The 24,818-nt window shown below is 36.5% G+C and overlaps 1 protein-coding gene and 1 pseudogene across 4 annotated transcripts in view; one reads left to right on the forward strand and one right to left on the reverse strand.

Annotated features, from left to right (window-relative positions):
• Positions 1-24,818, forward strand: part of SMARCAD1 (SWI/SNF-related, matrix-associated actin-dependent regulator of chromatin, subfamily a, containing DEAD/H box 1) — a 105,363-nt gene that overhangs the window by 6,834 nt on the left and 73,711 nt on the right. For all 4 annotated transcript variants that reach the window (XM_037530389.2, XM_054688224.1, XM_054688223.1 and 1 more), the window contains exons 3-4: positions 21,846-22,023; positions 24,642-24,810. In XM_037530389.2, coding sequence (XP_037386286.1) covers positions 21,846-22,023; positions 24,642-24,810 — 347 coding nt within the window. The remainder of the gene's footprint in view (positions 1-21,845; positions 22,024-24,641; positions 24,811-24,818) is intronic.
• On the reverse strand, positions 17,973-19,094 carry LOC119261252 (interleukin enhancer-binding factor 2-like; annotated as a pseudogene).

Below are 24,818 nucleotides of genomic sequence, written 5' to 3' on the forward strand. Positions count from 1 at the left end.
GGATACCACCCACCCACCTCCAGATTATTTTACTGTCACAGTGCCCAGGATTATCAATGGATATTATGTATACATTAGTTCTCTTTATTTTTTTTTTTACTTTTTGGAGTGGGCTTCATTTTTAGAACAAGTTTTGAGGGAATATAACGATGGCAGATAAGTGAAAAAGGAGTCTCTTGTGTTGTGTACATAATGCATACAAATACGAGCAAGCCGTGAGCCCCAGTGAATACCAGGAAGAAAGGATATATAAAAATAGGAAGTTAAAAATGATACAATATAATTTATAAATAGGGGAAGATATTAAGCAGTATGAGATTATAATCTAATTCACAAATCATTCAATTACCCATTCTTTCTGGGGAGTGTCAGGAAAAGTCACAGAGAGTTGATTTTGAGTGGACCCTAAACAATGAATCATTGCTCATTTGGTGAATGAGGGATAAAAATAAATGTTGCCTTGAAGAGTGTGGTAGGTTTATGGGGAGGGCATGGTTACCTATGAAGAGGAGGTGAGGAAAGATGGAACTGAAAAGATAGAAATGTAAATTGTTGGGTTGTGAGAATAAGGAGAATCAAACATTATTTGCTACTTAACATAGAGCATTTCAGTATTGGAAGACAATAGTGAAACTTGTATTAATTGAAGGCAAACTGTTGGGAAATTATAGTAGGGTTGACAGGTGGCAATTTTGGTATATTTTAGAAGACATAGTTGATGGTATTTCGTGATCAGTTAAAAGTGGAAGATTTAAAGGTACTTCAAAGCTGAGTGATTGGTACTATTAAATGAATAAAGTAGGCTTAAGAAGAAGATTCTAAAATATGCAGTTTGATTTACATCTCATTCCTGTAGCAGTGTCTAATTGAGGGTTAAACTCAACATGGTCAGAGTACTCGTGATAGTAAAAGATGCCCTAAGCAAGGTAAATGGTAAAAAACAGTTATTTAATGATGGACAAAGGAAGGGACACCATTGAAAAATACAAAAGATGATTAGAAAAGTTACAGAAAATGATAGTGCCCTAAAAATGACAGAAGAAGAGAGTTTCCAGTTTGGTATTTATTGAACAGTATCAGACACTTAGAGAAGTCAAGTTGAATGAGGACTGATCAAGCAGTTTCAGTAGAAAGGTAAGAAGATAAAGTCAACTCTTTCAAGAAACTAAAGTGAGAAGCATAGCTTCAAACATATACATACAGGAAGCAGTGTCAAGAAAAGATATTTCAGATTGTTAAAAATTTAGCATATTTTTTGGTCAAAGGGAAGAAGCTAGTGGAGAGGATGAAGCTAAATTATCATTTCACCTTCATGATTCTGTAACTGATAATACTCAGCCCTTTTTAGGTGTATGTGGACAAAGTGAATCATTACTGTACTTTCGGATAGTCATTCTGGTTCTTACTGTCTGCTAGTGTTAGTTGAAAAGCAGTACTTTTTAGTGCTGAATTGTAATAGAAATACAATATACGTAAAAATCTTAAATATATTTTAAATGTAAATCTTTTATCTGTTTTCCTTCTTTACCTTTTTATTTTCTTATTTTTTCAAAATCAAATATATGAAAAGTTTAATGATACATTCTATCATTAAGTGTTCTGTATTAAACATTCTGAAGAATGTTCTGTAATCTTTTCTGCCTTTTATTTTGACTTTTAAGCTAAAATAGTATTATATTACAAATTTTTATTAAAAAATAGTTTTAATGCTTTCTATGTCAGACTGTATAAAACACAGCAGTCACCCCTTATACATGGTTTCACTTTCTGTGATTTTTGTGGTCTGAAATACTTATGTACAGTAAGGTACTTTGAGGCATTTCTATAACTCTCATGTTACTGTTTTATTATGAGTTATTGATAATTTCTTAGTAATGCTTAGTTTATAAATTAAAGTATGATGTTTAAGGAAAGGATAAAAAGAGGGGTAGCTAAAGAGAGGTATCAAATAGATAGAATGAGATAATAGCTGGGCATTTTAAGTTTGCATATATTAGTATTTACAGTTCACTCTTGATCAACATGGGTTTGAATTGCTGGAGATCTACTTGTTATGGGCATTTTTTCCAATAAATACAGTTGGCTTTCCATATCCATCATCCAGCATTCATGGATTCATTGCATTCATATAGTGCTGGTTGGCTGAATCCACGGATGAGGACAAAACAAATGGATGTGCAGGACTGACTATAAAGGGACTTTTGAGATGTCCTGGATTTTGTCATCCATGGGGGTCCTGAAACCAATCCTCCCTGGATGATTTATCAAGGATCAGTTATATCGGGTTCTCTCCATGCTTGGATTTGGAACTATCCCCTACTGACAAGATGAGTGTATATTATACTACAGTTTTTTAAATGACTACAGTCTTATTTTTTCCTAATGTAAGAATACTGTGTTAGGGCCTCCCTGGTGGCTCAGCAGTTGAGCACTGGGCTGTGAAGCTGCCCGCAGCTGCTGCAGCGCTGGTTCAATACCCGGCCGCTGGCAAGGGTCCCACATGGTGCAGCAGACCTCTCCTGCCGCCCGCTGCTCCCTTCAGCAGTGTATTTCGTCTCTCTGCCTGTTCTGTTCCCTGCTCTGGCTCTAGTGAATCCTCTCACCCTCCCACGCTTCTGACTGTACCCAGTGCTTGTATAAATAAATAAATAAATAAATCTTTTTTTTTAAAAAAAAAAAGAATACTGTGTTACCAGCTTTTTACAGACTTGTTTTTGAAGGTGTACAATATGGGAAAAGTTCTAGAAATGGATTTTCAGGGTAGAGGGAATATAAATAATATTCTGATAATTGTGAAACTACCTCACACAGAAATCTCACGACTTTTTACAAAACACAGCGTGACTTTCATATATCTGCTTTTTAATACTAGATCAAAATATCACAGACCTTTTTAATTTTTAACAAGCTAATGGACAATTGTTGCTGTATTTTTTATTCTTTATTTTTAAGCTTAGAAGTATGTTTTCATAAGTATGTTAGCTATGTGGATTTTTTTCTGTGTCCTTGTATATGTGTTTTTCTGGTTTTATTCTTGGAATTCCTTATTGTTTGCCATAGAGAAATTTACATTTTTATGGTCTATTTGTTCATCTTTTTCTTTACTGTTTCTGGATTTTAGATCCTGATCAGACAGGCTTGCATTCCCTGCTCTCACTTTATAGATACATTCATCTACATTTTCTTCTACTACATTTGCATTTATTTTGATTGTAGCTAAATATATGTAACAAAATTTACCTCTTAACTATTTTTAAGGGTACAGGTCAAGGATAACTTAAGCAGCCAATCTTCAGGATTCTTCTTGAATTCTTCAGAATTCTTGCAAAACCGAAACTCTATACCAATAAACAATTCTTTCCTACCCTCATACTCTGGCAACCACCTTGTATATTCTGTCTCTGAATTTGGCTACTCTAGCTATGTCATAGCAGTGGAGTAATAACGTAGAATTTGTGTTTTTGTGACTCACTTATGCTTTGCATAATGTTTTATGCAAAAGTTTTATCCATGTTGTACCATGTACCAAAATTTCCTTTTTGAGGCTGATATGTACTCATTTTGCTTATCCATTCAACCCATGGATGGATACTTGGGTGTCCTTTGACTATTATAAATAATGCTGCTTTGAAGATGAGTGTATAAATATCTCCTTGAGACCTTGCTTTAAAATCTTTTGAATAGGGCCTCCCTGGTGGTGCAGGTGGTTGAGTGCAGCGCTGTGAAGCTGTCCACACCTCTGCAGCATGGGTTCAATCTAGGCTGGCCAGGGAGATACCCACATGGTGAAGCAGACCTCTCCTGTCTTGCCCTCTGTGCCTCTCAGCAGTGTATTTCAGTCAGTCTGCCTGTTCTGTTCCCCGCTCTGTCTCGGGTGGATCCTCTCACTCTCCCGCACATCTGGCCTGTACCCCAGTTCTTGTATGGATGAATAAATAAATCTTTAAAAAAAATAGAATAAAATCTTTTGGATATATGTATGTATGTGGGTATATGTGTATATATGTGTATATATGTGTGCATATATACACACACACACAGACATACACACACACACTCTTAGAAATAGTTACTAGATCTTACGAGAAACTATCTTTTTTTTTTTTTTATAGCAAGCTGTACCATTTTACATTCCCACAAGTAATACATTTTCTCTATATCTTTGCCAACACTTTTCTGTTTTGTTACTGATAGCTGAAGTAATGTATATGAGTTTGTTTTTTGTTTTTTTAAACCTTAAATTTTTTTCTAACAAGTTTTTTTAATTAAAGTAGCATTGCTTTAGAAGGTGATATGTTTCACTTAATGTTAAATTTCATCTGAAATTAATTTTGTCATAAAGCGTAAGGGAAAGATTGATAAATTTTCTCCTTTGCTTATTTGTCATTTATAAGTTACTTGCCCCAGAACCATTTACTTACAAATCCTTTCTCTTACATTTAAAAAGTCATCATTATGGTTTAGTGATTTTAGTTTAATGTGTTTTTAAATCTTATGCGCTACTAATATTTTCTCTAATTTTGCATTAGTTTAACATGATTTTAATTTTTATAGATTTATATTTACATGATATAGATTTTGATATTTTCTTGATTTTCTTCCTCTTTAACTTGAAATTTTAAAAAAGTGTTGGTATTTGTGGTTTTCCTTTTTTAAACTTCCAAGTGCTGAAACTTTGGTTTCTTGTTTTCATTAATATTTACTTCTAAATTAACTCTTTTGTATCCAGAGAATGTGATCTGTAGTATTTCCTCTTTGATGAATTTAATAAAAGTTCTAAGAGTACTTGTAAAGAAGAAATAATCTGAAGTTAAGATTTAATTATATGGCAAACAATAGACAAGTTTTATTATTTGTATTATTTATTTCAAATAGTGTATTACAAACATTATGTGATAAAGTCAGCTTCTTGGGTCCTGACTAATTATGTGTAACTTGATGGAGTTGAATAAATGAAACATTATTAAAGCATTATAAATTATAATTTATAACATTATTAAAGCATTATAATTTATAACATTATTAAAGCATTATAAATTAAAACATTATAAATCTTTACAAATAGTAAAGATTCTAAAACTTTTGTTTGAAAACTTTTATTTCACCTATATATATATCTAAATCTGTGTTTAGGATAATCTAAAATAGGTGGATCCCAGTAAAACATGTTTGAAAAATAGTGTTCAGTATCTTAATTTTTTTTTGGTGCTCTCTTTAGTAAGAGCTTAGAGAAGAGAAAATACTTTTTGCTCCTATTGACTTTTTGCTTTACTGCAGTGCTTTGTTTTTTTTTTTTTTTTTTTTTTTTTTTTAAGATTGATTTATTTATGCATATAAGAGCTAGGTGCAGGCCAGAGCTGCGGGGGGGGTTGGTGGTGAGAGGATTCACCAGAGACAAAGTGGGAAGCAGAACAGGCGGATCTACTGAAATACACTGCTGAGGGGAGCAGTGGGTGAGAAAGGAGAGGTCTGCTGCGCCATGTGGGTCACCTCCTTGGTGTGCTGCAATACTTGCTGATAGCTTCATAGTGCTGAAACTTAACCCCTGACACCACCAGGAGTCCCTTAGTGCAGTGTTTATGCATTCATTATAAGTATGCAGTTGAGTTATATCAGTTATATGTGTATTGTAGATGTAAATTGTTATTACACCTACTTGAAACATACAATATTATAATGGTATACTAATTAAAAGGTATACTAATCATAATTGTAAAGTCCCATATTTTTCAATGAACATACTGTTTGCTATTGCATAAAATTGTTTTCTTCCCATCTAATATGAATGGAAGAAATAATGTACATTTGAACTAAATAAAATAGAAATTTTAAAAACAAAAAGAGAGGCATCTCAAGTTTAATACTGTTCTCTTGTCCAATATTATAAGACCTTTCCTTTACATTTTTAAATTTATTTTTACCCCTTTAGCCTTAATCTGAAATGTTTCTTGTTTCATCATGAGTAATATTTGTTAAACACTACACTTCAATCTTATATTCAGCCTATTCTTGTCCTTTTTTTTTTTTTAAGATTTTTTTATTTATACGAGAGCTGGTGTACAGACCAGAGGTATGGAAGGGCAAGAGTGAGAGGATTTACCAGAGACAGAGTGGGGATCAGAACAGGCAGATGGACCGAAAGTACTGCTGAGGGGAGCAGCGGGTGAGACAGGAGAGGTCTGCCACATCATGTGGATGTCTCACTGGCCTGCCAGGAATCAAACCCATGCTGCAGAGGCTGCAGACAGCTTCACAGTGCTGCACTCAACCCGCCGCGCCACCAGGGAGGCTCTCTTGTCCTTTTTTTTTTTAGAACTTTCATCTAGTGATTGTATAGATGATCTGTTTTGTTTAGTCTTGGTAAAATTTATAAATTCTTTTTCTAAGTTATCCATTTGTTGACATATAATTATAGTCTCATGATCCTTTGTGTTTCTGTAATAGCAGTGTAACTTCTTATCATTTTTGATTTTGAGTACTTTGTTTTGGAGAGTTTTGCAAGATGCTTGATACAATTTCAGTTAAGTTTATTAAGACTTGTAGCATGTTATACTTGGAAAATGTTCCATGTGCATTTGAGAAGAATATTTATAGTCTGTTGCTTATGGATGGAATGTTCTGGATACTGTTAAGTTCACCTGATCTAACATGTCACTTATGGCCAGTTGTATCCTTCTGATTTTCTGTCTGGAAAATCTGTTAATAAAGGGGGGGGGGCTCCTCTGGTGGCGCTGGCGGTTGAGCGCCGCACTGTGAAGCTGCACACAGCCTCTGCAGTGCCAATTTGATCCCGGCTGGCCGGCGAGGGTCCCATATGGCGCAGCAGACCTCTCCTGTTGCACCCACTGCTCCCCTCAGCAGTCTTTCATCAGTCTGCCTGTTCTGTTCCCCGCGCTGACTCTGGCGAATCCTCTCACCCTCTTGCGCATCTGGCCTGTACCCCGGTTCTTGTATAAACAAATAAATCTTTAAAAATAAATAAATAAATAAAAGAGGTGGCACTAAAGCTTCCTATTATTACTGTATTGCTGTCTATTTATCCCTTTGGTTTTGTTGACATTTGCTTTGTTATTTAGATGCTCCATATTGGGGGCATAAATATTTACAAATACTACATTTTTTGGTTGGGGTAAAATCTTTATTATTATGTAATGCCCTTCTTTGTCTATTATTAGTCTCTTAATAATCTTATTGCATCTATATAAGTAGAGCTATTCCTGCTTTCTTTTGGTTTACATTTTCATGAAACATCTTTTTACATTCCTTCACTTTTAATTTGTGTACCCTTAATATCTGAAGTATCTTGTAGGTACACGAGTCTTGTCTTTCTGTCCGGTCATTCACTGTGTCTTTTTGATTGGAGAATTTAGTACATTTATGTTGAAAGTAAGTATTAATAGGTATGTACTTACTGATTATATTAATTTTTTGTTAATAGTTTTGCTGTTCCGCTCTTTTGCTCTTCCGTTTTGATTAGGTGCTTTCTTTGGTGGTGTTAGTGTTTAGATGCTTTAATTCCATTCTCTCTATGTTTTGTTTATTAGTAGCTCTTTGCTTTCTGGTTACCATGAAACTTTCCTTATAACAACTTGTATTTATAATTAGAATATTTTGATTTGTTAACAATTTAAAATTACATGCACTTTATTTTTTAAAAAGATTTATTTATTTATTTATACAAGCACTGGGCACAGTCAGAAGTGCGGGAGGATGAGAGAATTCACCAGAGCCAGAGCGGGGAACAGAACAGGCAGACTGACGAAACACACTGCTGAGGGGAGCAGAGGGCGCGGCAGGAGAGGTCTGTGTGCCGTGTGGGACCCTCGCTGTCAGCTGGGGATCTAACCGGCACTGCAGCGGCTGCGGGCAGCTTCGCAGCCCAGCACTCAACTGCTGCGCCACCAGGGGAGGCCCAAAATTACATGCATTTTAAACTTATATTTTTATTCTTCCCCTCATGTTTCGATGTCACATTTTCCATCTTTTTATTTTGTGTATTCCTTAATTAGTTATTGTAGCTATAGTTATTTTTAGTAATTTTGTCTTTTAACCTTTACACTATCCTAAGTGGTAAATGTAACCATCTCACAACATTAGACTAATCTAAATTTTATGATACAGTCATGAGATGCTTAAGTGATACCTTCTGAGAGATGTGTTGCTAGGCAATTTCATCCTTCCATAAATATCGAGTGCTATTACCCAAACTTAGATGTGTTTACACAAGCTTAACATAGCAGAGCCTACTACACACCTAGACTATATGGTATATCCTACTGAGATCAACATCTTACATAGTCTTTGAATCATCTAAGGGACACATGGCTATATTTTTATGTGAGCTTTATACATACATATTTTTCTGGTACTAGTTAGTACCCTTTCCTGCTTATTGAAATCCGTTTAGCATTTCTTGTAAGGTCAGTTTAATAGTGGCGAACTTCAGCTTTTGTCTGGAAAATTCTTTCTCTTCAATTCTGATTGCAAACTTTGCTGGGTATACTTGGCTGTACCTTTTTTTCCCTTTTTTTTTTTTTTTTGGCACTTTGAATGTATTGTGCTATTCCTTTCTAGCCTACAAAGTTTCTGCTGAAAAATTTGCTGGTTGTAGTTATGGGAGTTTCTTTATATGTATCAATTTGGTCTTTTTCCTTTTACTTTTGAAGTTCTTTTTCTTTTACTGTTGACCTTTTATTTATATGGTCTTTGTGTGATTTTCTTTGGGTTCCTCTTACTTGAAACTTTCTGGGCCTCTTACATCTGGATGTATGTTTTCTTAGCCCGGTTGGGAAGTTTTTCACCATTATTTCTTCCCCTGTTCTCTCCTTTTATATCTTGAGAATCCTGTAATGTGAATGCTAAGACCATTAGTTTGAACACTTTGTTAGTTGTATTACAAATCTTGATCATTCATTTGGATCACATTTGTGTTTCTTCATTTTCCTCTTCTTTTTATTGTTCATATTTATTAGATAAAATAGCCGTTTTTTTCCGATTCTTGGAGGAGTAGACTTATGTGGAATATTAACCATATCATTCAACCCTCCCTTAGTACTTGGTTTTCTCTAAAACTTTTCTGATTGTCCAAGCAATCTGTTTTCTTTTTAGTGGCTACTGGTTATTGATGGTGAGTAGTCTTGGCAAATGACCCAAAAGATACTATCTCTCAGTCAGCACTAAGATTAAGGCTGTTTGGAAGCCACACTCTGAATGAAGCAGTTTATAAAGTATGCAGATATATACAATCCTGTGGAACCACAAGTGTAAGTTCCATTGGACCTGAGAGCTAGGCCATCTAGATATGTCCCTTGGGCAACAGTCACAAAAATTGGTTCACGAGAGTAAGACTTCCCTTTGGAGTTACTGGTACACTGAAGCAAGGCAAAAAAAAAGTCTCAAAGATGACATTTATTGGCTTCAACTTATCAGTAGGTGCCTCATTAATATATTGTGAAATAAAATAAGAATTTTTGCTGCATATACCTTGGTACAGTGGTACAGAGAAGTATTTGATTAGTTGGTTTGACTTGTAAGCTCAACTTATCACATTTTTCCAGAACACTATTTTTTTAAAAGATTTTTTTATTCATGCAAGAACTGGGGTACAGGCCAGAGGTGTGGGGGTGATTCACCAGAGACAGAGTGGGGAACAGAACAGGCAGACTGACTGAAATACACTGCTGAGGGGAGCAGCGGGCAAGACAGGGGAGGTCTGCTGCACCATGTGGGTAGCTTCCTGGCCAGCTGGGTATTGAACTTGTGCTGCAGAGGCTGTGGATAGATTCGTAGTGCTATGCTTAACCCCTTGTGCCACCAGGGAGACCCCCAGAACACTATTTTTACTTGAAAATTAAAGTATGCTGGGCCTCCCTGGTGGTGCACGGGGTTAAGACACAACCTATGAAGCTATCCGCAGCCACTGCATAACAAGTTTGATACCTGGCCAGGGAGCTACCCACATAGTGCAGCAGACCTTCCTGACTCTCCCGCTGCTGCCTATTCTGTTCCCCATTCTGTTTCTGGTGAATTCTCTCACCCCCCAGATGTCTGGCCTGTACCCCAGTTCTTGTATACATAAATAAATCTTTAAAAAAAAAAAGAAAATTAAAAGTATGGTAAGGGCCTCCCTGGTGGCACCGGCGGTTGAGCGCCATTCTGTGAAGCTGTCCACAGCCTCTGTAACGTGGGTTCGATCCCGGCCGGCTGGCGAGAATCCACATGGCATGGCAGACCTTTCCTGTCTCGCCCGCTGCTTCCCTCAGCAGTGTACTTCAGTCCTGCCTGTTCTGTTCCCCGCTCTGTCCTGGTGAAAATTCTCATCCTCCCGCATATATGGCCTGTACCCTGGTTCTTGTAGAAATGAATAAATATTTTTAAAAAAAGGTATGCTAAAATATGGACTACAGTATTTAGCAGGCTTTCTCCCCACCCCCCACCCGCCCAAAAAATGATATCAGTGAAAATAAACTGGCAATATTTATTGCCAGTAATGAGATTCCCATTTTCAAAAGGAAGTTTGAATTTTAAAAAACTACTGTCCAGGGCCTCCCTGGTGGCGCAGCGGTTGAGCGCTGGGTTGCGAAGCTGCCCACAGCCTCTGCAGCGCCGGTTCGATCCCCGGCTGCTCCCCGGCCACCAGAGGAGGGTCCCACATGGCGCGCAGACCTCTCCTGCCGCCCGCTTCTCCCCTCAGCGGTGTACTTCGGTCCTTCTGCCTGCTCTTCTCCCCGCTCTGGCTCTGGTGAATTCTCTCACCCTCCCGCGCTTCTGACTCTACCCAGTGCATGTATAAACAAAAAAACAAACAAACAAACAAACAAATAAATAAATAAATAAAGCATGCCTCTATTAAAAAAAATAAATTAAAAAAAAAAAACAAAAACTGTCCACTGTGGTGAGTTTGACAATTTCTGTTATCTAGAAAACATTGATAATGTTGAATATAATTTTTTAGTTTAAATGTCATTAAATGTGTCAACAATTGGAGCATATGTGTTAGTTTACATTAACCAATGAGTAAACTAATATTTTCCAAATGATTAATGCAAACAATGTTACAAAATAATGTATGAGGTAAATACTCATAAAGGTTCAAGATAAATGAGTACATTGTTTTTTTTTTCTTGTGAAATTGTTTATTGAGGTAACATTGAGGTTTTTAAGAACGTATATATGTTGTCTGGCATACACAGTGACTTTTCCACAAAGTTATGTTATCACATCATGCCCACCACCAAGGCACCTACAGTAATCCATAATCAACTGAGTATTCTGCCTCCTTTGCTTCTACCCTGCTGCTCTCACATTCTGGTAGCAGAAATTCTGCAATCGGATTGGTTTTGTTTTGTTTTGTTTGTTCCTTAGCTTTGCTTTTTATACTCCATTTGAGTGAAATTTTCCAGTATTTGTCTTTCTACTTTTGACTTATTTCACTTAGCATAATCTAGTCCAGTTCCACTGTGTTGTCACCAGTGGAAGAGTTCAGCACTTCTTATAGTTGAATAGTATTCCATTGTATATATGGACCACATCTTTATCCACTTAACTACTGTTGGGCACTTATGTTGTTTCCATAATTTGGCAATTGTAAAGAGTGCTGCAAGGAACATAGGCGTGTATATCCCTTTGAATTAGTGTTTTTGCATTCTGTGGAAGGAATTCTTGGATCATAAGATATATCTATTTTTATATTTTTAGAAACCTCCATATTATTTTACAGAGGGGCTCGACTTGCCTTCATTCCCATTAACATTTTATGTGGCTTCCTTTTTCTATACATCTTCGTCAACACATGGCTGTTTCCAGTTTTTTGATATAGATCATTCTCTCAAGTGTGAGGTGGTATCTCATTGGGCTTTTGATTGCATATCCCTAATGATAAGTGATGTTTAACTTTTTTTCATGTGCCTGGTTGCTATCTGTGTGTCTTCTTTGGATAACTGTCTAGCTCTTCTACCCATTTTTTGATTGTGTTTTTTGTTTTCTTTTTGTTACAGTTGTATGAGTTCTTTGTAGATCTTGGATATTAGCCTCTTGTCAGATTTTGATGTGCAACTATTTTCCCCCATTTAGCAGGGTATCTTTTCATTTTAATGATAGTTTTATGCCATGCAGAACCTTTTTAGTTTGGTATACTCATATTTATTTTTGCTTTTGTTTTTCTTGCCATTGGAAGCAGAGCACCAAAGGCATCACTTAAGCCAATGTCATGGAGTGTTTTGCCTATAGTTTCTATGTATTTTATGGTTTCAGGTCTTAAATCCAAGTTTTTAATATATTTTTAGTTAATTTTTGTTAATAGTATGAGATAGTAGTCTAGTTTCATTGTGGAAAATTATGGTTATCCAATTTTCCCACCACCATTTGTTGAAGAGACTTTTCCTTCTCCGTTGTATACTCTTGGTTCCTTTGTCAAAGATAACAGTCAACTAAGTGTGTTTTTCAACCCAGTTCTCTTCTGTTGGTCTGTGAGTCTGTTTTTATTCCAATACCCTACTGTTTTAATCAGAATAGATTTTTTTAATAGTTTGAAATGTCAAAGTGTGATGCATCTGTACTATTGTCAGGAATGCTTTGACTGGAGTGCTTTGTGACTGCATATGACTTTCAGTACTGCTGTATTTCTTGGGAGAATATTCTTGAAACTTTGATGGCAGTTGCATCAAATCTGGTTATTGCTTTGGTTGAAATGACCACTTTAACAATATCACTTCTGCCACTCATGAGTAGAGACTTTTTCTGTGTATCCCCTATGTAAGTTTAAGTTGTCATTTAAGATGGGATTGTAGACGAAATTTTTTTCTTTCCCACATAGTTCTTTGTTTGCAAATAGGAACACAGGGGTGTGTGTGTATGTGTGTTTCTCATTTTGTAGCCTGATAAGGGGTTTGTTTTTTTTTTTTTTTGGTGGAATCTTTATCATGATAGTTTACCATAAAGTTTAATTTTCTTCCCCAATTTAGATTCCTTTTATATCTCTCTCACCTAACTGTTCTAGCTAACACATACAACACTAGTGAATAGTAGTGATAAAAGTGGGCGTTCTTGTCTTGTAACTGATCTTTGAGGAAAAGTTTTAAGTTTTCCACCAGTGAATATAATGTTAGCTTCTATTTGCAGCTTTGGAGTTGTTATTAAATATGGATGTTTAATCTTGTCAAATACTTTCTCTGTATCTATTACATATCGTTTGTGTCTTTGTGGTGAGTGACTTTGACTCATTTGCAAATGTTGAACTTTCCTTACATCCCTGGAATAAATCCCATTACACATAATGTATGATCCTTTTAATGGTTTGTTGAATTTGGTTTGTTAAAATGTTATTGGGGATTTTCGCGTCTATGTTCATCAAGGATACTGATTTTAGGTTTTTTGTGATGTCCTTGTCTGCTTTTGGTGTTAAGAATTTGGATCATAAAATGTGATTGGAAGCATTTCCTCTTCCTTGTTTTCTTGCTAGAGTTTAAGAATAGGAGCCGGTTCTTCTTTAAACACTCAGGTCCTGGGTTTTCAATTCTTGGAGTACTTTTTTTTTTTTTAAAGATTTATTTATTTATGCACACCAGACCTGGGGTAAAGGCCAGAGGTGTGAGGGGTGAAAGGATTCACCAGAGACAATGGGGAACAGAACAGGCAGACTGACCGAAATACACTGCTGAGGGGAGCAGCAGGCAAGACAGGAGAGGTCTGTTGTGCCATGTGGGTTGCTCCCTTGCCGGGGATCGAACTCTTGCTGCAGTGGCTGTAGATAGCTTCATCAGCTGCGTCTTAACCCCTTGCGCCACCAGGGAGGCCCTCTTAGAGTACTTTTGATAATTGTTTCAATTTACTTCTTTGTAATTGGTCTATTTAGATGTCCCGTTTCTTCCTGATTTAGTCAAAGAAGTTTGTATGCTTCTAAGAATTTGTCCATTTCTTTTAGGTTTATGGGCATAAAGATGTTCATTGTTGGTCTCTTAATTTATGGTATTTCTGAGATGTCATAAAGCCTCTTTATTTTTCATTTTTCTCCCCTTTTTTCTTGATTAGCCTAGCAAGCAGTTGGTCTAAACTGTTAATTTTTCCAAAGAACCATTTTTTTTTGTTTTCATTGACCCTTGGATTTTTCTTTTTAAAATTTTTATTTCATTTATTTCTGCTCTGATTTTTGTTTCCTTTCTTCTACTGGTTTGGTTTGTCCTTCTATTTCCTTAAGGTTTAAGGTTAGATTGTTTATTTGTGCTCTTATTTCTTATTATTTTAAAATTATCCCCACTCCCATCCTTTTTATCCTGCTGTCCTTTTCCATTCATCCCTTTCTTCATCTAGACTCTAAGTGTTTGTTGATATCCAGTAGTTTTTGTAAGTATTTTGTTTTATTATCTCCCTGGTATATATACAGTATTTACTGTTGTCGTTCTTTAGGACACATAAATCTCTCAAACTTACTCCATTTTACAGAAAATGGGGGTATTTCATCCTTTCTCATTACTGAGTAGTATGCCATAGTGTGATATGCTCATCATCTTAATCCAGTCATCTTTTGATAGACACTTGGGCTGCTTTCATGTCCTAGCTATTGTAAATAATGTTGCTATGAACATTTTAGAACATAAGTTTTTTGTGTTGGTGTTTTATGTTTTTTGGGTAGACACCCAGTAGTGAGATAACTGAATAGTATGTTTTTTCCACTACAGTTTTTTAAGATAAAACCAGGGCCTCCCCGGTGGCGCCGCAGTTGAGCGCTGGGTTGCAAAGCTGCCTGCAGCCTCTGCAGTGCCATTTCGATCCCCGGCTGCTCCCTGGCCACCAGAGGAGGGTCCCACATGGTGTGCAGACCTCTCCTGCCGCCCACTGCTCCCCTCAGCAGTGTACTTTGGTCCTTCTGCCTGCTCTGCTCCCCACTCTGGCTCTGGTGACTTCTCTTACCCTCCCATGCCTCTGACTGTACCCAGTGCTTGTATAAATAAATAAAAATAAATCTTTTTTTTTTAAAAAAAGATAAAACCAGATTTCCTCCGATAATTTTGTGCTAGTTTACATTCCCAACAGCAGTGTTGACAGGATTCTCTTTTCCTATATCCTCTTTAACACTTGTAGTTGGAGTTATCTTAATATGTGTGGCCACTTTAGTGGGTGTGAAGTGGTATGTATTGTGGGTTTAAATTGCATCTCTTATTGGAAGCAGTGATGAGCATGTCTTTTAGCTTTCTGGTACTCCTGGTGAATGTTGTTTTTCTATCTGCCACACATCTGTTAATTTTTTTTTTTTTTAATTTTTGAATTGTGTGTTTTTAATGTATATTATTTACCCATTATCAGTTATGTATTGTGTGAATATTTCCCCCATTCAATAGGTTTTTTTTTTTAATATCATATTTTCTTTCATGTTTAAAAGATTTTTAGCTTAAGATAATCCCAATTGTTTACTTGTGTTTTAATTTTTTTTTTTATTTTATTTTTTTTTTTTAGAGGCATGTTTTTATTTATTTATTTGTTTGTTTGTTTGTTTTGTTTATACATGCACTGGGTAGAGTCAGAATCGCGGGAGGGTGAGAGAATTCACCAGAGTCAGAGAGGGGAGCAGAGCAGGCAGAAGGACTGAAGTACACTGCTGTGGAGAGCAGTGGGTGGCAGGAGAGGTCTGTGCGCCATGTGGGACCCTCCTCTGGTGGCCGGGGAGCAGCCGGGGATTGAACCTGCGCCGCAGAGGCCGCGGGCAGCTTCACAACCCAGCGCTCAACCGCTGCGCCATCGGGGAGGCCCTACTTGTGTTTTTAATTCCTTTTTTTAGGTTACCTCCTACTTCTCTCTAGTCACCTTCGGTATTCTTTCTTTCCTTCATGAACACTTGGTTGTTTCATTACTATGCATCTTGGTGTAGGTTTCTTTACATTTAGAAACAAGTATTATCTTCACTTCACAGACTTGTATTATTTTCTTCCCCAGGTTTGGGAAGTTTTCCTGTACTACTGAGTCTTTGAATTAACAATCCATTCCCTTCATTCTTTCTTTTCTGTGATACCCATTATTTTTATGTTGTCTTTCCTTATGGATTCAGATAGGTCTTGAGGTATAGCTTCATATTTTTTTTCCCTTGATATTTCTCTTTCAAGTCCATGTAGATATATTGCGCATAACTTTATTCGATGTCACTGATAATTCCATCCTCCATTTGGTCTGTTCTGTTTTTATAGCTTTCTGCTTAGATACCTAAGCTTATTAAATGTTGATTTTAAGTTTGTTATGTCTGCTCACTGTATATTTTATATCATAATAAGTAAATGGGGTAAGTTATAATAAGTAAATGAGTAAATAGGAGAAAGGGTGAGTATATGACCAAGTTCATGAATCTATAGTTCTAATGTTAGTGGGAAAGGCTGTCCTGAGCTAATTCCATACAGGCTTTGTGGACTCCACCCCCCACTCCAGACCAAAGCCATCAGGACATTGGGAAAGACAAATACCATCACCATCAAAAGGAACGTTGCTGGAACCTGAGGGTGGAGTTAAGCAGCCAGGTTTGGTATAAAACCAGACACGTGGGCCTTGGGGGGGGCCCCCTTTTAGGCTCTCCGCCAGCTCGCAGAGTGCCATTGGGTTTCGAGGTTGGCGGATCGGGTAGGACGCAGTTAAGATTTTATTTCCCTATTTTCTCCCTGAGTTGTACATTTCCTCATTTCCCCTTCCATTGTAAATAAACCTTTTATTAACCTTTTGTGTGTGTATGCAGTGGAGTATTAATAAGTCCCTTTTAAGTGCGCGGGTGAGGACCCACAGCCAGGCAACCCGTTTTATATCGGGGCTACCCTGTAACACTAATACTAATAGACTTTTATACCTCCAAGTAGTAGGTATTTAATAGATGCTTTGAAATGACTTTTCTTCATTTTGAATATTTTTTTTAATATTTTATTTTATATAATTCTTACATCATTTTTCATCTTTGTACAATGTATGCATTTTCATTTTGGTTATATACCCCATACAGTTGCACCCCCGCCCCTAATTTTGACTCTAGTTCTTCCTGCCCCTCCTTAATACCCCCAACCCCAGTGTGTCTCTGGTTTATAGTTGCTTGTTGATTTTGATTATTACTTTGCATTGATTGGTCTTTTTCCTGGTCTCTTATTTAGGTTTTCTAAATTCCTGCTATGAGTGAGACCATCCGGTGTTTTTCTTTTTCTTTCTGACTTATTTCACTGAGCATGATCCCTTCTAGCTCCATCCATGTTGGCTGCAAACTGCATGTGTTTATCTTTTTTGATTGCTGAGTAATATTCCATTGTGTGTGTGTGTGTATATATATATATATATATATATATATATATATATATATATATACCACATCTTCTTGATCCAGTCATCTATTTTTGGGCATTTGGGTTGTTTCCATATCTTATTGAACTTTAAAAAAAAAACAACAAAAAACAGACAAATCAAAACATTTTATTATACCTCTTTCAAAATAAAAGTGGACGCTATAGACACACTTCCTTTTGTTGGGCCTTGTTTCATTGTTCTTTGTGGATAGTGTCAGTTTTTTTGTTTTTAAAAATTTAAGGTTTGTGGCAACCCTGCATCAGCAAGTGTATTAGCGCCATTTTCTCAAAAGCATATGTTCACTTTGTGTCTGTGTCACATTTAATTAAGGTATGTATATGTTTATTATTACTATTTTGCCCTACTATGAAGTACTTGCATAATTTTTCTTAGAAGAAGAGTGCCCAGACACTAACAATGCATAACATTTTAACAACAAACTAATGTTTGAGAGAGATTTCCAAAAACTGGGAATTTTAGGGTATTGTGAGAAATTGGTATCTTGCTTTGGCACAGATTGATGGCACATATCATTAATGGGAAACTTCTGGCAATTATGCTTATATCAGAACCCTCTGGAATGACACTTTCTTCTAAAGTTGGCTTTCCTTCCTGTCTTCTTGTCCTTGAGAAGTGCCATCACATAAAACTGGTAGCACTTACCTTAGGTTTTAGTCTTTCCCTTGATTAAGAAAGAGCGTGAAGAGGTCATCCCATGCTTTCCCTGCCTCTCCTTGACTTGATTCTTCTGTATTCTCTGCCTCTTACTGACTTTCCTTCTTCTCTTGCAACTTCTCTTAAACCTTTTCTGAAGGTGTCACTATCATCCCATCCCACTATTTCAGAAGCAAGATATCTGGCATTACCCTCCTGGCCAAGGATCATCCTAAAGCCAGTATAGGAGAGGATTCACATCAGTCTGAGTGGTGTAGCAGACCATATCCTATTATTCCAGTGTGATAATTCTGTATATTCTGCAGTTGCCACTTTCACAGGGTTCAGTGATGGTCATTGACCCTGGTAGAAGCAATCCTGTGAACGATGCCTGTATGCCATATTTTAGGAGCAAAAGCTCTGGTGGGATTATTCATCACAACATAGTGACCTAGTAAGGATCCAGGGTGTGAGAGGCTCAAAGCCAGGAAAACAAATTCTCAGGTCCTTCAGCAGTCTGGTAAGAATTTTAACTGTGGACTGAGAAGCATTTTCCTCAAACCAGCAGACATGTTGGATGACTGCTAAGGTACTCTGCAACACCTTAGTATCCTAAAGAAGGTCTGAGTTTAGTTTTCTAAGATTGGGTGGCACTGCTGTAATGAGAATCTTCACTGTAGTATCAGAATAGCTAGTCTAAAAGCCAGTTTCGTTGGTCAGCATGGTCAGAACTTCAGAAGGATTCTGTGCTCTTAGGATTTCCGTGACTTTGTTCCCTAGGGCAGCTACAATTTTCAGAATCTTCAGGAATACCACTGTCAGCCACATTGTATTTTCTAGTTATCATTCCCTTTTCATAAGAGCCCACCTATTGAGCTTTTTGGGTTTGCACTTCAAATGTCCATGAAAGTACAAATTATCAATAATTTTTATTTTTGTCACCAGAGGAAGGGTAAAAGCCTACTCAGTAGAATTAGAAGCAAGGTCTGATTCTTCTTCAGTAAGGCCTTACTGAAGGAACTTTGATTAGGCACTGGCTTGACCCATCAGGGGAAGGCCATTTCACCCATAGAGAAATCAAGTAGGATATGGGGCACAAAGGGCCTGAATCCTCCTCCTAGACCTCTGGAACCAAAATGCCCACCACAGCCATGGCCTTATGTCACCCTTAAATCCCAAACAATGGAGGCTATAGCAATCTCCCTTTCACTACCGTTTGTTTGTTTGTTTGTTTGTTTGTTTGTTTGTTTGTTTGTTTTAAAGTAATGTTCTTAATAGGCTGCAGTGTAATATGTTTACACTGTACTTTTTGGGAAACCAAAAAATTGATGTGACTTGCTCTGTTGTAATGGTCTGGAACCAAATCCACTATATTTTGTTGAGGTGTTCCTATGTTATTAAGCTGTTCAACTGATAATGCATTAGCTTTCTGTCAAGTCTTTAATACAGTAAAGATCTAAATTCTTAGTTTTAGTTATGATTTTTGATATATCAACACTTCGTAAAAGCAGAGTCCATAGTATCTTTATACTTATTTTTACAGAAGTTGGACTATAATTTTATTATTTGACAATTACTAGAACATATCTGTGATTTCTTCTAATACAGAGATCTTTGCCCATGTCACATTAAACATTTATAAAATTGTTCTTTTGGGGAAAATGTGATTTGCTTTTTAGTACTGTCTTGTGTCTCTTAGTGATATTTCAGATATTTTATGGTGATCCCTATGTATATGCTAGGTATGTGGTAGGGCACATCACCTACATTTGTGTAAGTACGCTCTTTGTACTATATGTACACATAGAGGAAAAGTTGACTAGCAATACACTTTTCAGAATATATCTCCAGTTACCAAGTGAGGCATCCTTACAGTGTCACTAGGACTTCATTGTAGGAAGTAAAGAAATGTCTTTGTTTTAGTACCCTCCAGGAGAATGGTAATTATGTAGGCCTTGGTGATGTTCACAAGTCTAATAATAATGGTTGTAATTGTTTTTGACAGTTAATGGGGAAGGCTAAGAGTTTTAGAGTATGAAGATTTAGACTTTTGAACTTGGATTTCAGATCCGCTACTTTCTCCTATTTGACTTTGGACATGTTTCCTTCTCTAAATAAATAAAATGGTTATAAAATTTATGCTCTTGGGATTATTACAAGGATTGAGTTTGTGTTCCACTTGAGGACATGTTAGTGACCTTGGAAGTAGTTAATAGTAACTTGTTTTTTAAATATCTTTGAAGTAAAAATTCATCTGGTAATTGCTACTTGAAATGTAGTCACTGAATTAAGGTACTGAACACTTTTACTTTAATTTGAATTAAGTCTTCTTCCTTGAAAAAAAAAATATGTATGTATGTATGCATATATGGGAGAATGGTGGTTTTACTGGTAAAGGGGAGAATAATTTTGAAACTCAGCCTTTGGAAGGAAGAGACCTTGGTGGAATAATTTATTCACCTCTTTTGGACAGACAAATGCTCTTAACTTCATTAGTTTGCAAGGACCACTATAGCAAAGTACCACATACTAGATGGACTGAATATTTTCTCACAGTTTTAGAGGTTAGATCTTGGAGACCAAGGCATTGACAGTTTTGACTGTTTTTGAGGCTTTTCTCCTTGACTTACAGATCTCCTTGCTATGTCCTTTATGTAACCTTTCCACACACACATATCCTTGGTGTCACTTAAAAGACATCAATCATAATGGATTAAGGCGCTACCCTTAATTGCTTCATTTCAACTTAATTACCTTTTGAAGGTCCTATCTCCAAGTATGTTACATTCTGAGGTACTAGAGGTTGGAACTTAATTCATCATACAGATTTTGGAGGATACATAATTAGCCCATAACACTAGCATTTATGTAAGAGCTAATGCTTATTGAGTATTGATTATATGCCAGTTATGTAACTAAATTATTTTTTTTTTAAAGATTTATTTATTTATACAAGAACAAGGGTACAGGCTAGATTCACAGGAGAGTGAGAGGATTCACCAGAGACAGAGCGGGGAACAGAACAGGCAGACTGACGAAATACACTACTGAGGGGAGCAGCGGGTGGCAGGAGAGGTCTGCGTGCCATGTGGGACCCTTGCCCAGTGGCCGGGGATCGAATCGGCGCAGCAGAGGCTGCAGGCAGCTTCACAACCCAGTGCTCAATCACTGAGCCACTAGGGAGGCCCCATCATCTGATTTTTATATGCGTATTAGCCCTGTGATTATTAGCATTCTACTTTACAAGTAAGGACATTGAGATAAGTAACTTTGCTTAAGAGACCAGATTGAAATTCAGGTCTTGGGTTCTAGTTCCCATGTTCTTTTTTTAGATAAGAACTGGGTACTGGGACTCCCTGGTGGCGCAGCGGTTGAGCGCTGGGTTGCAGAGCTGCCCGCAGCCTCTGCAGCTCCGGTTCGATCCCCGGCTGCTCCCCAGCCACTGGAGGAGGGTCCTGCATGGTGCGCAGACCTCTCCTGCCGCCCGTGGCTCCCCTCAGCAGTATACTTTGGTCCTTCTGCTTGTTCTGCTCCCCGCTCTGGCTCTGGTGAATTCTCTCACCCTCCCGTGTTTCTGACTGTACCCAGTGCTTGTATAAATAAATAAATAAATCTTTAAAAAAAAAAAAAAACTGGGTACTTCTAGGAAATAAAAGTATAGGGAAAAAGGGGATTAGAATATAAAACAAGACTCTGTTGCAGTTTCCAGTAGGATTGTTTTAGTAAGCATCTTGTGAAATAGAAAGAAGGTAATTTAATATTATTTTATTAAAGTGGTTGGAAATACTAGCTTTAGAATGGAAACACTGGTTAAAAATTTTAGCACATGATTGTAATTATCAAAAACCAATTTTATTTTCAAGTCACTCAGAATCATTTTTCCTTTGCAGAAGATTCTAGTGTTCCAGAAGTTCCAGAAAATGAAAGAAAAACAAGCATATCCTATTTCAAGAATCAAAGAGGAATACAGTATATTGATTTGTCATCTGATAGTGAAGATATTGTCTCCCCAAATTGCTCCAGTACAGTTCAAGAGAAAAATTTCAACAAAGACACAGTGATTATAGTGTAAGTTACCTAATAGATTCATTATATTCATATGTGTAACAGATTTTTTTTAGAATATTTTACTTTAAAAAGGTGACTTTCCCTTTTTTTTTCCTTTTCTTTTTAATGACTAAATCCTGGTCGTTTTTCCCTGACTTAGAGATATTTAAAGGCACTATTTGTGTGTATCTGGTAACAGTGATTTTCAATAGAAAGGTTTGGTGATAGCATTACTTTTTTTTGGGGGGGGGGTCTCCATATATAGGGAGATTATTTTAACTCCTTTTATAATCTGTAACTCTTAATGATTTGTTCTTGGCTCCAGGAGTCAAATTGTTGAAGCATATTTCTTAGGCACATTCTGTGAACTAGGATGGAGCTTATATTCTACAGGTAGAAAGACAATAAGCAAAATACTCAGTATGTTAAATATTATAGGAGGGGATATACAGAGTTTTGGGGTAGGGTTATGATTTCTAAAGAGCAGAGCTGGAAAAGGTTTCATTAAGATGATGATACTTGAGAAATGATCTGGAGGAAGTAAGAAAGTGAACGATAAGGATGTTGAAAGAGTTTTTAGACATTGATCCTGAAGTGATGTTATGCCTAGTGTTTTTGAAGAAAGTGGGAAGCAAATGATAACAGAGTGAAAGATTTGAGGTCATAAGTTTAAGAATGGAGTAGAAGAGGGCTTAATCAAATGCATAAGCTATTTGGCTTTTATTCTGAATGAGATAGGGAGGTAATGGAGTATACTAAACAGAGCAGTAATTTGATTTACATGTTTAAAGGGTCTTTGAGGATGTAGTGAAGTAGTAGTGGAAATTTGGATAATATTAATGCAATAACCCATGTAAGAAATGATGTAGGCTTAGACCAGTCTAATTTAGAAGTGGTTTAGATTTTTTGTTTGTTCTGTTATTGTTATTAACTGAAGATTTTAAAGTAAGTTACAGACATTCCATTTTTTTCCCCCTTACTGCTTATTTATACATTCTCCTTCCTCCCCCCCAAAATAATACTGTTATCAATGAATAGTTCTGTAATTGTTACCTAATTCCCCATTTATATTCAGACTTTATAGCTGGTTTTTGAAAGTAGGATCTAAACAAGGAATTCAGATGTTAGTATTCTTATCTCTCTGGGTGTTAAACAGTCCACTTCCCTCCTCTCCTCTTGAGGATTTTCTTACTAAGGGGCCAAGTCTTTCCTCAGACAAAAATAGATTTTTCTATTTTTCCTTTATGCTGGTATCATTTCTTTTATTACCACTTTTATTTCCTGTAAACTGAACATAAACTCCAAGGCATGATTAGATTTGTGACCAGCAAGGATACTTACTACATCAAGAGGTACATGCGTTTTTCCCAATGAATGGCTTCTGTTATGTAAGAAACTTTGGAAGGGGTTATCCAAGGCAGGAATTGTAAAGGATTGTAGCCTCAATGTTTTCATTCTCCATGAATTAAGAGGCAAAATCAGGTAGATAGGTGAACTCAGTGAGACAGTGAGAATTAAGAGTTGAGTATATCAGGAAGGAGAGATCTGATTGTAATGGAAAAAGAAACACGTGGTCACCTTCAAATATTGAAGGACAGGTATGGAGACAAAAGAAGAGATATATTTTACCTTGTTTCTTAGAGCAGTTTCACAGAGCGAGGTTCAAGAAGTGAACCTAGAAGTCTGATAAAATACATGCTTCTGCAATTTGGGAATCTGTCTTTAATTGTTTTCAGGGTATTCATATACATATACACGTCCAGTGTCATAACAAGTACAACTGAATTAGCGTGAATAGATACAGAGAAGTTACCAAAATACAGATAATACATATGTATCTTAGAGTGCTGTCCACAGCAAAGCCACTTTACACTAGGGATATAATTAACTGTATTCGAACCTTGCTTTCTTTTTCTTTATGACTTACAACTATTTCTTATATTTCTACATTCTGATCTCCAGAATGTCTACCATGGTAAACAGACAAAATTTCAAAATAATTTTTTTTTTGTTTGGGAGACAGATGAGTAAAATTTGGTCCCAAATATCTTTTTATATGGATAAATATATAAACAGAAATGGAATGAGACTTAATTGTTGTCGAACAAAGTTTCATATGGAATAAATGTTCCCTGTCTGCTTAAGACATGTTTTATTCCTGGCAAATTCTGATATTGAATAGGACCATTCCAGTTTTAACACTTAGGTTCTGGTCACCCTGGAAGGTCATGAAATTTCTCTTATCTTTGTATTAGCATATTGTTTGTAATTTTTCAGGAGCAACATGACAGTCCTCATCTATATGCAGAGTATAGGTGATAAAAGAGTAAGAAAGAGATGATGAGCTGCAGTAAATGTGCATATATATCTTAAAAGCCATGAATTTTGGTTTTCTTTTCCATCCCAGCACAGGTAATTTGAGAATCTTTCAGAGTATTCTGCTATGGGAATTTAAATTTACATACATAACCATACTGAAAGGAAAAGTTGTATTCATCTCTGACAGGTATAGATTACATTTTACTATTGAACAGAACAGTAGATGTGTTGGATTGCATATACACATGTACAGCGATACTGATTATAATATTAGCAAAACAATTAAAATACTGTTTTTATTCCTCTAACAATATTTTCAGTTCTGAACCATCTGAAGATGAAGAGTCCCAAGGCCTTCCTGCCATGGCAGGTAGAAATAATGATATTTCAGAATTGGAAGACCTTTCAGAATTGGAAGACCTTAAAGATGCTAAACTTCAGACCTTGAAAGAACTTTTTCCACAAAGAAGTGACAGTGATTTACTTAAGGTTATACC

This window comes from Talpa occidentalis, unplaced genomic scaffold, assembly GCF_014898055.3.
Source record: "Talpa occidentalis isolate TD23 unplaced genomic scaffold, MPIMG_talOcc4v2.1 talOcc4.6, whole genome shotgun sequence".
Taxonomy (NCBI): Eukaryota; Metazoa; Chordata; class Mammalia; order Eulipotyphla; family Talpidae; genus Talpa; species Talpa occidentalis.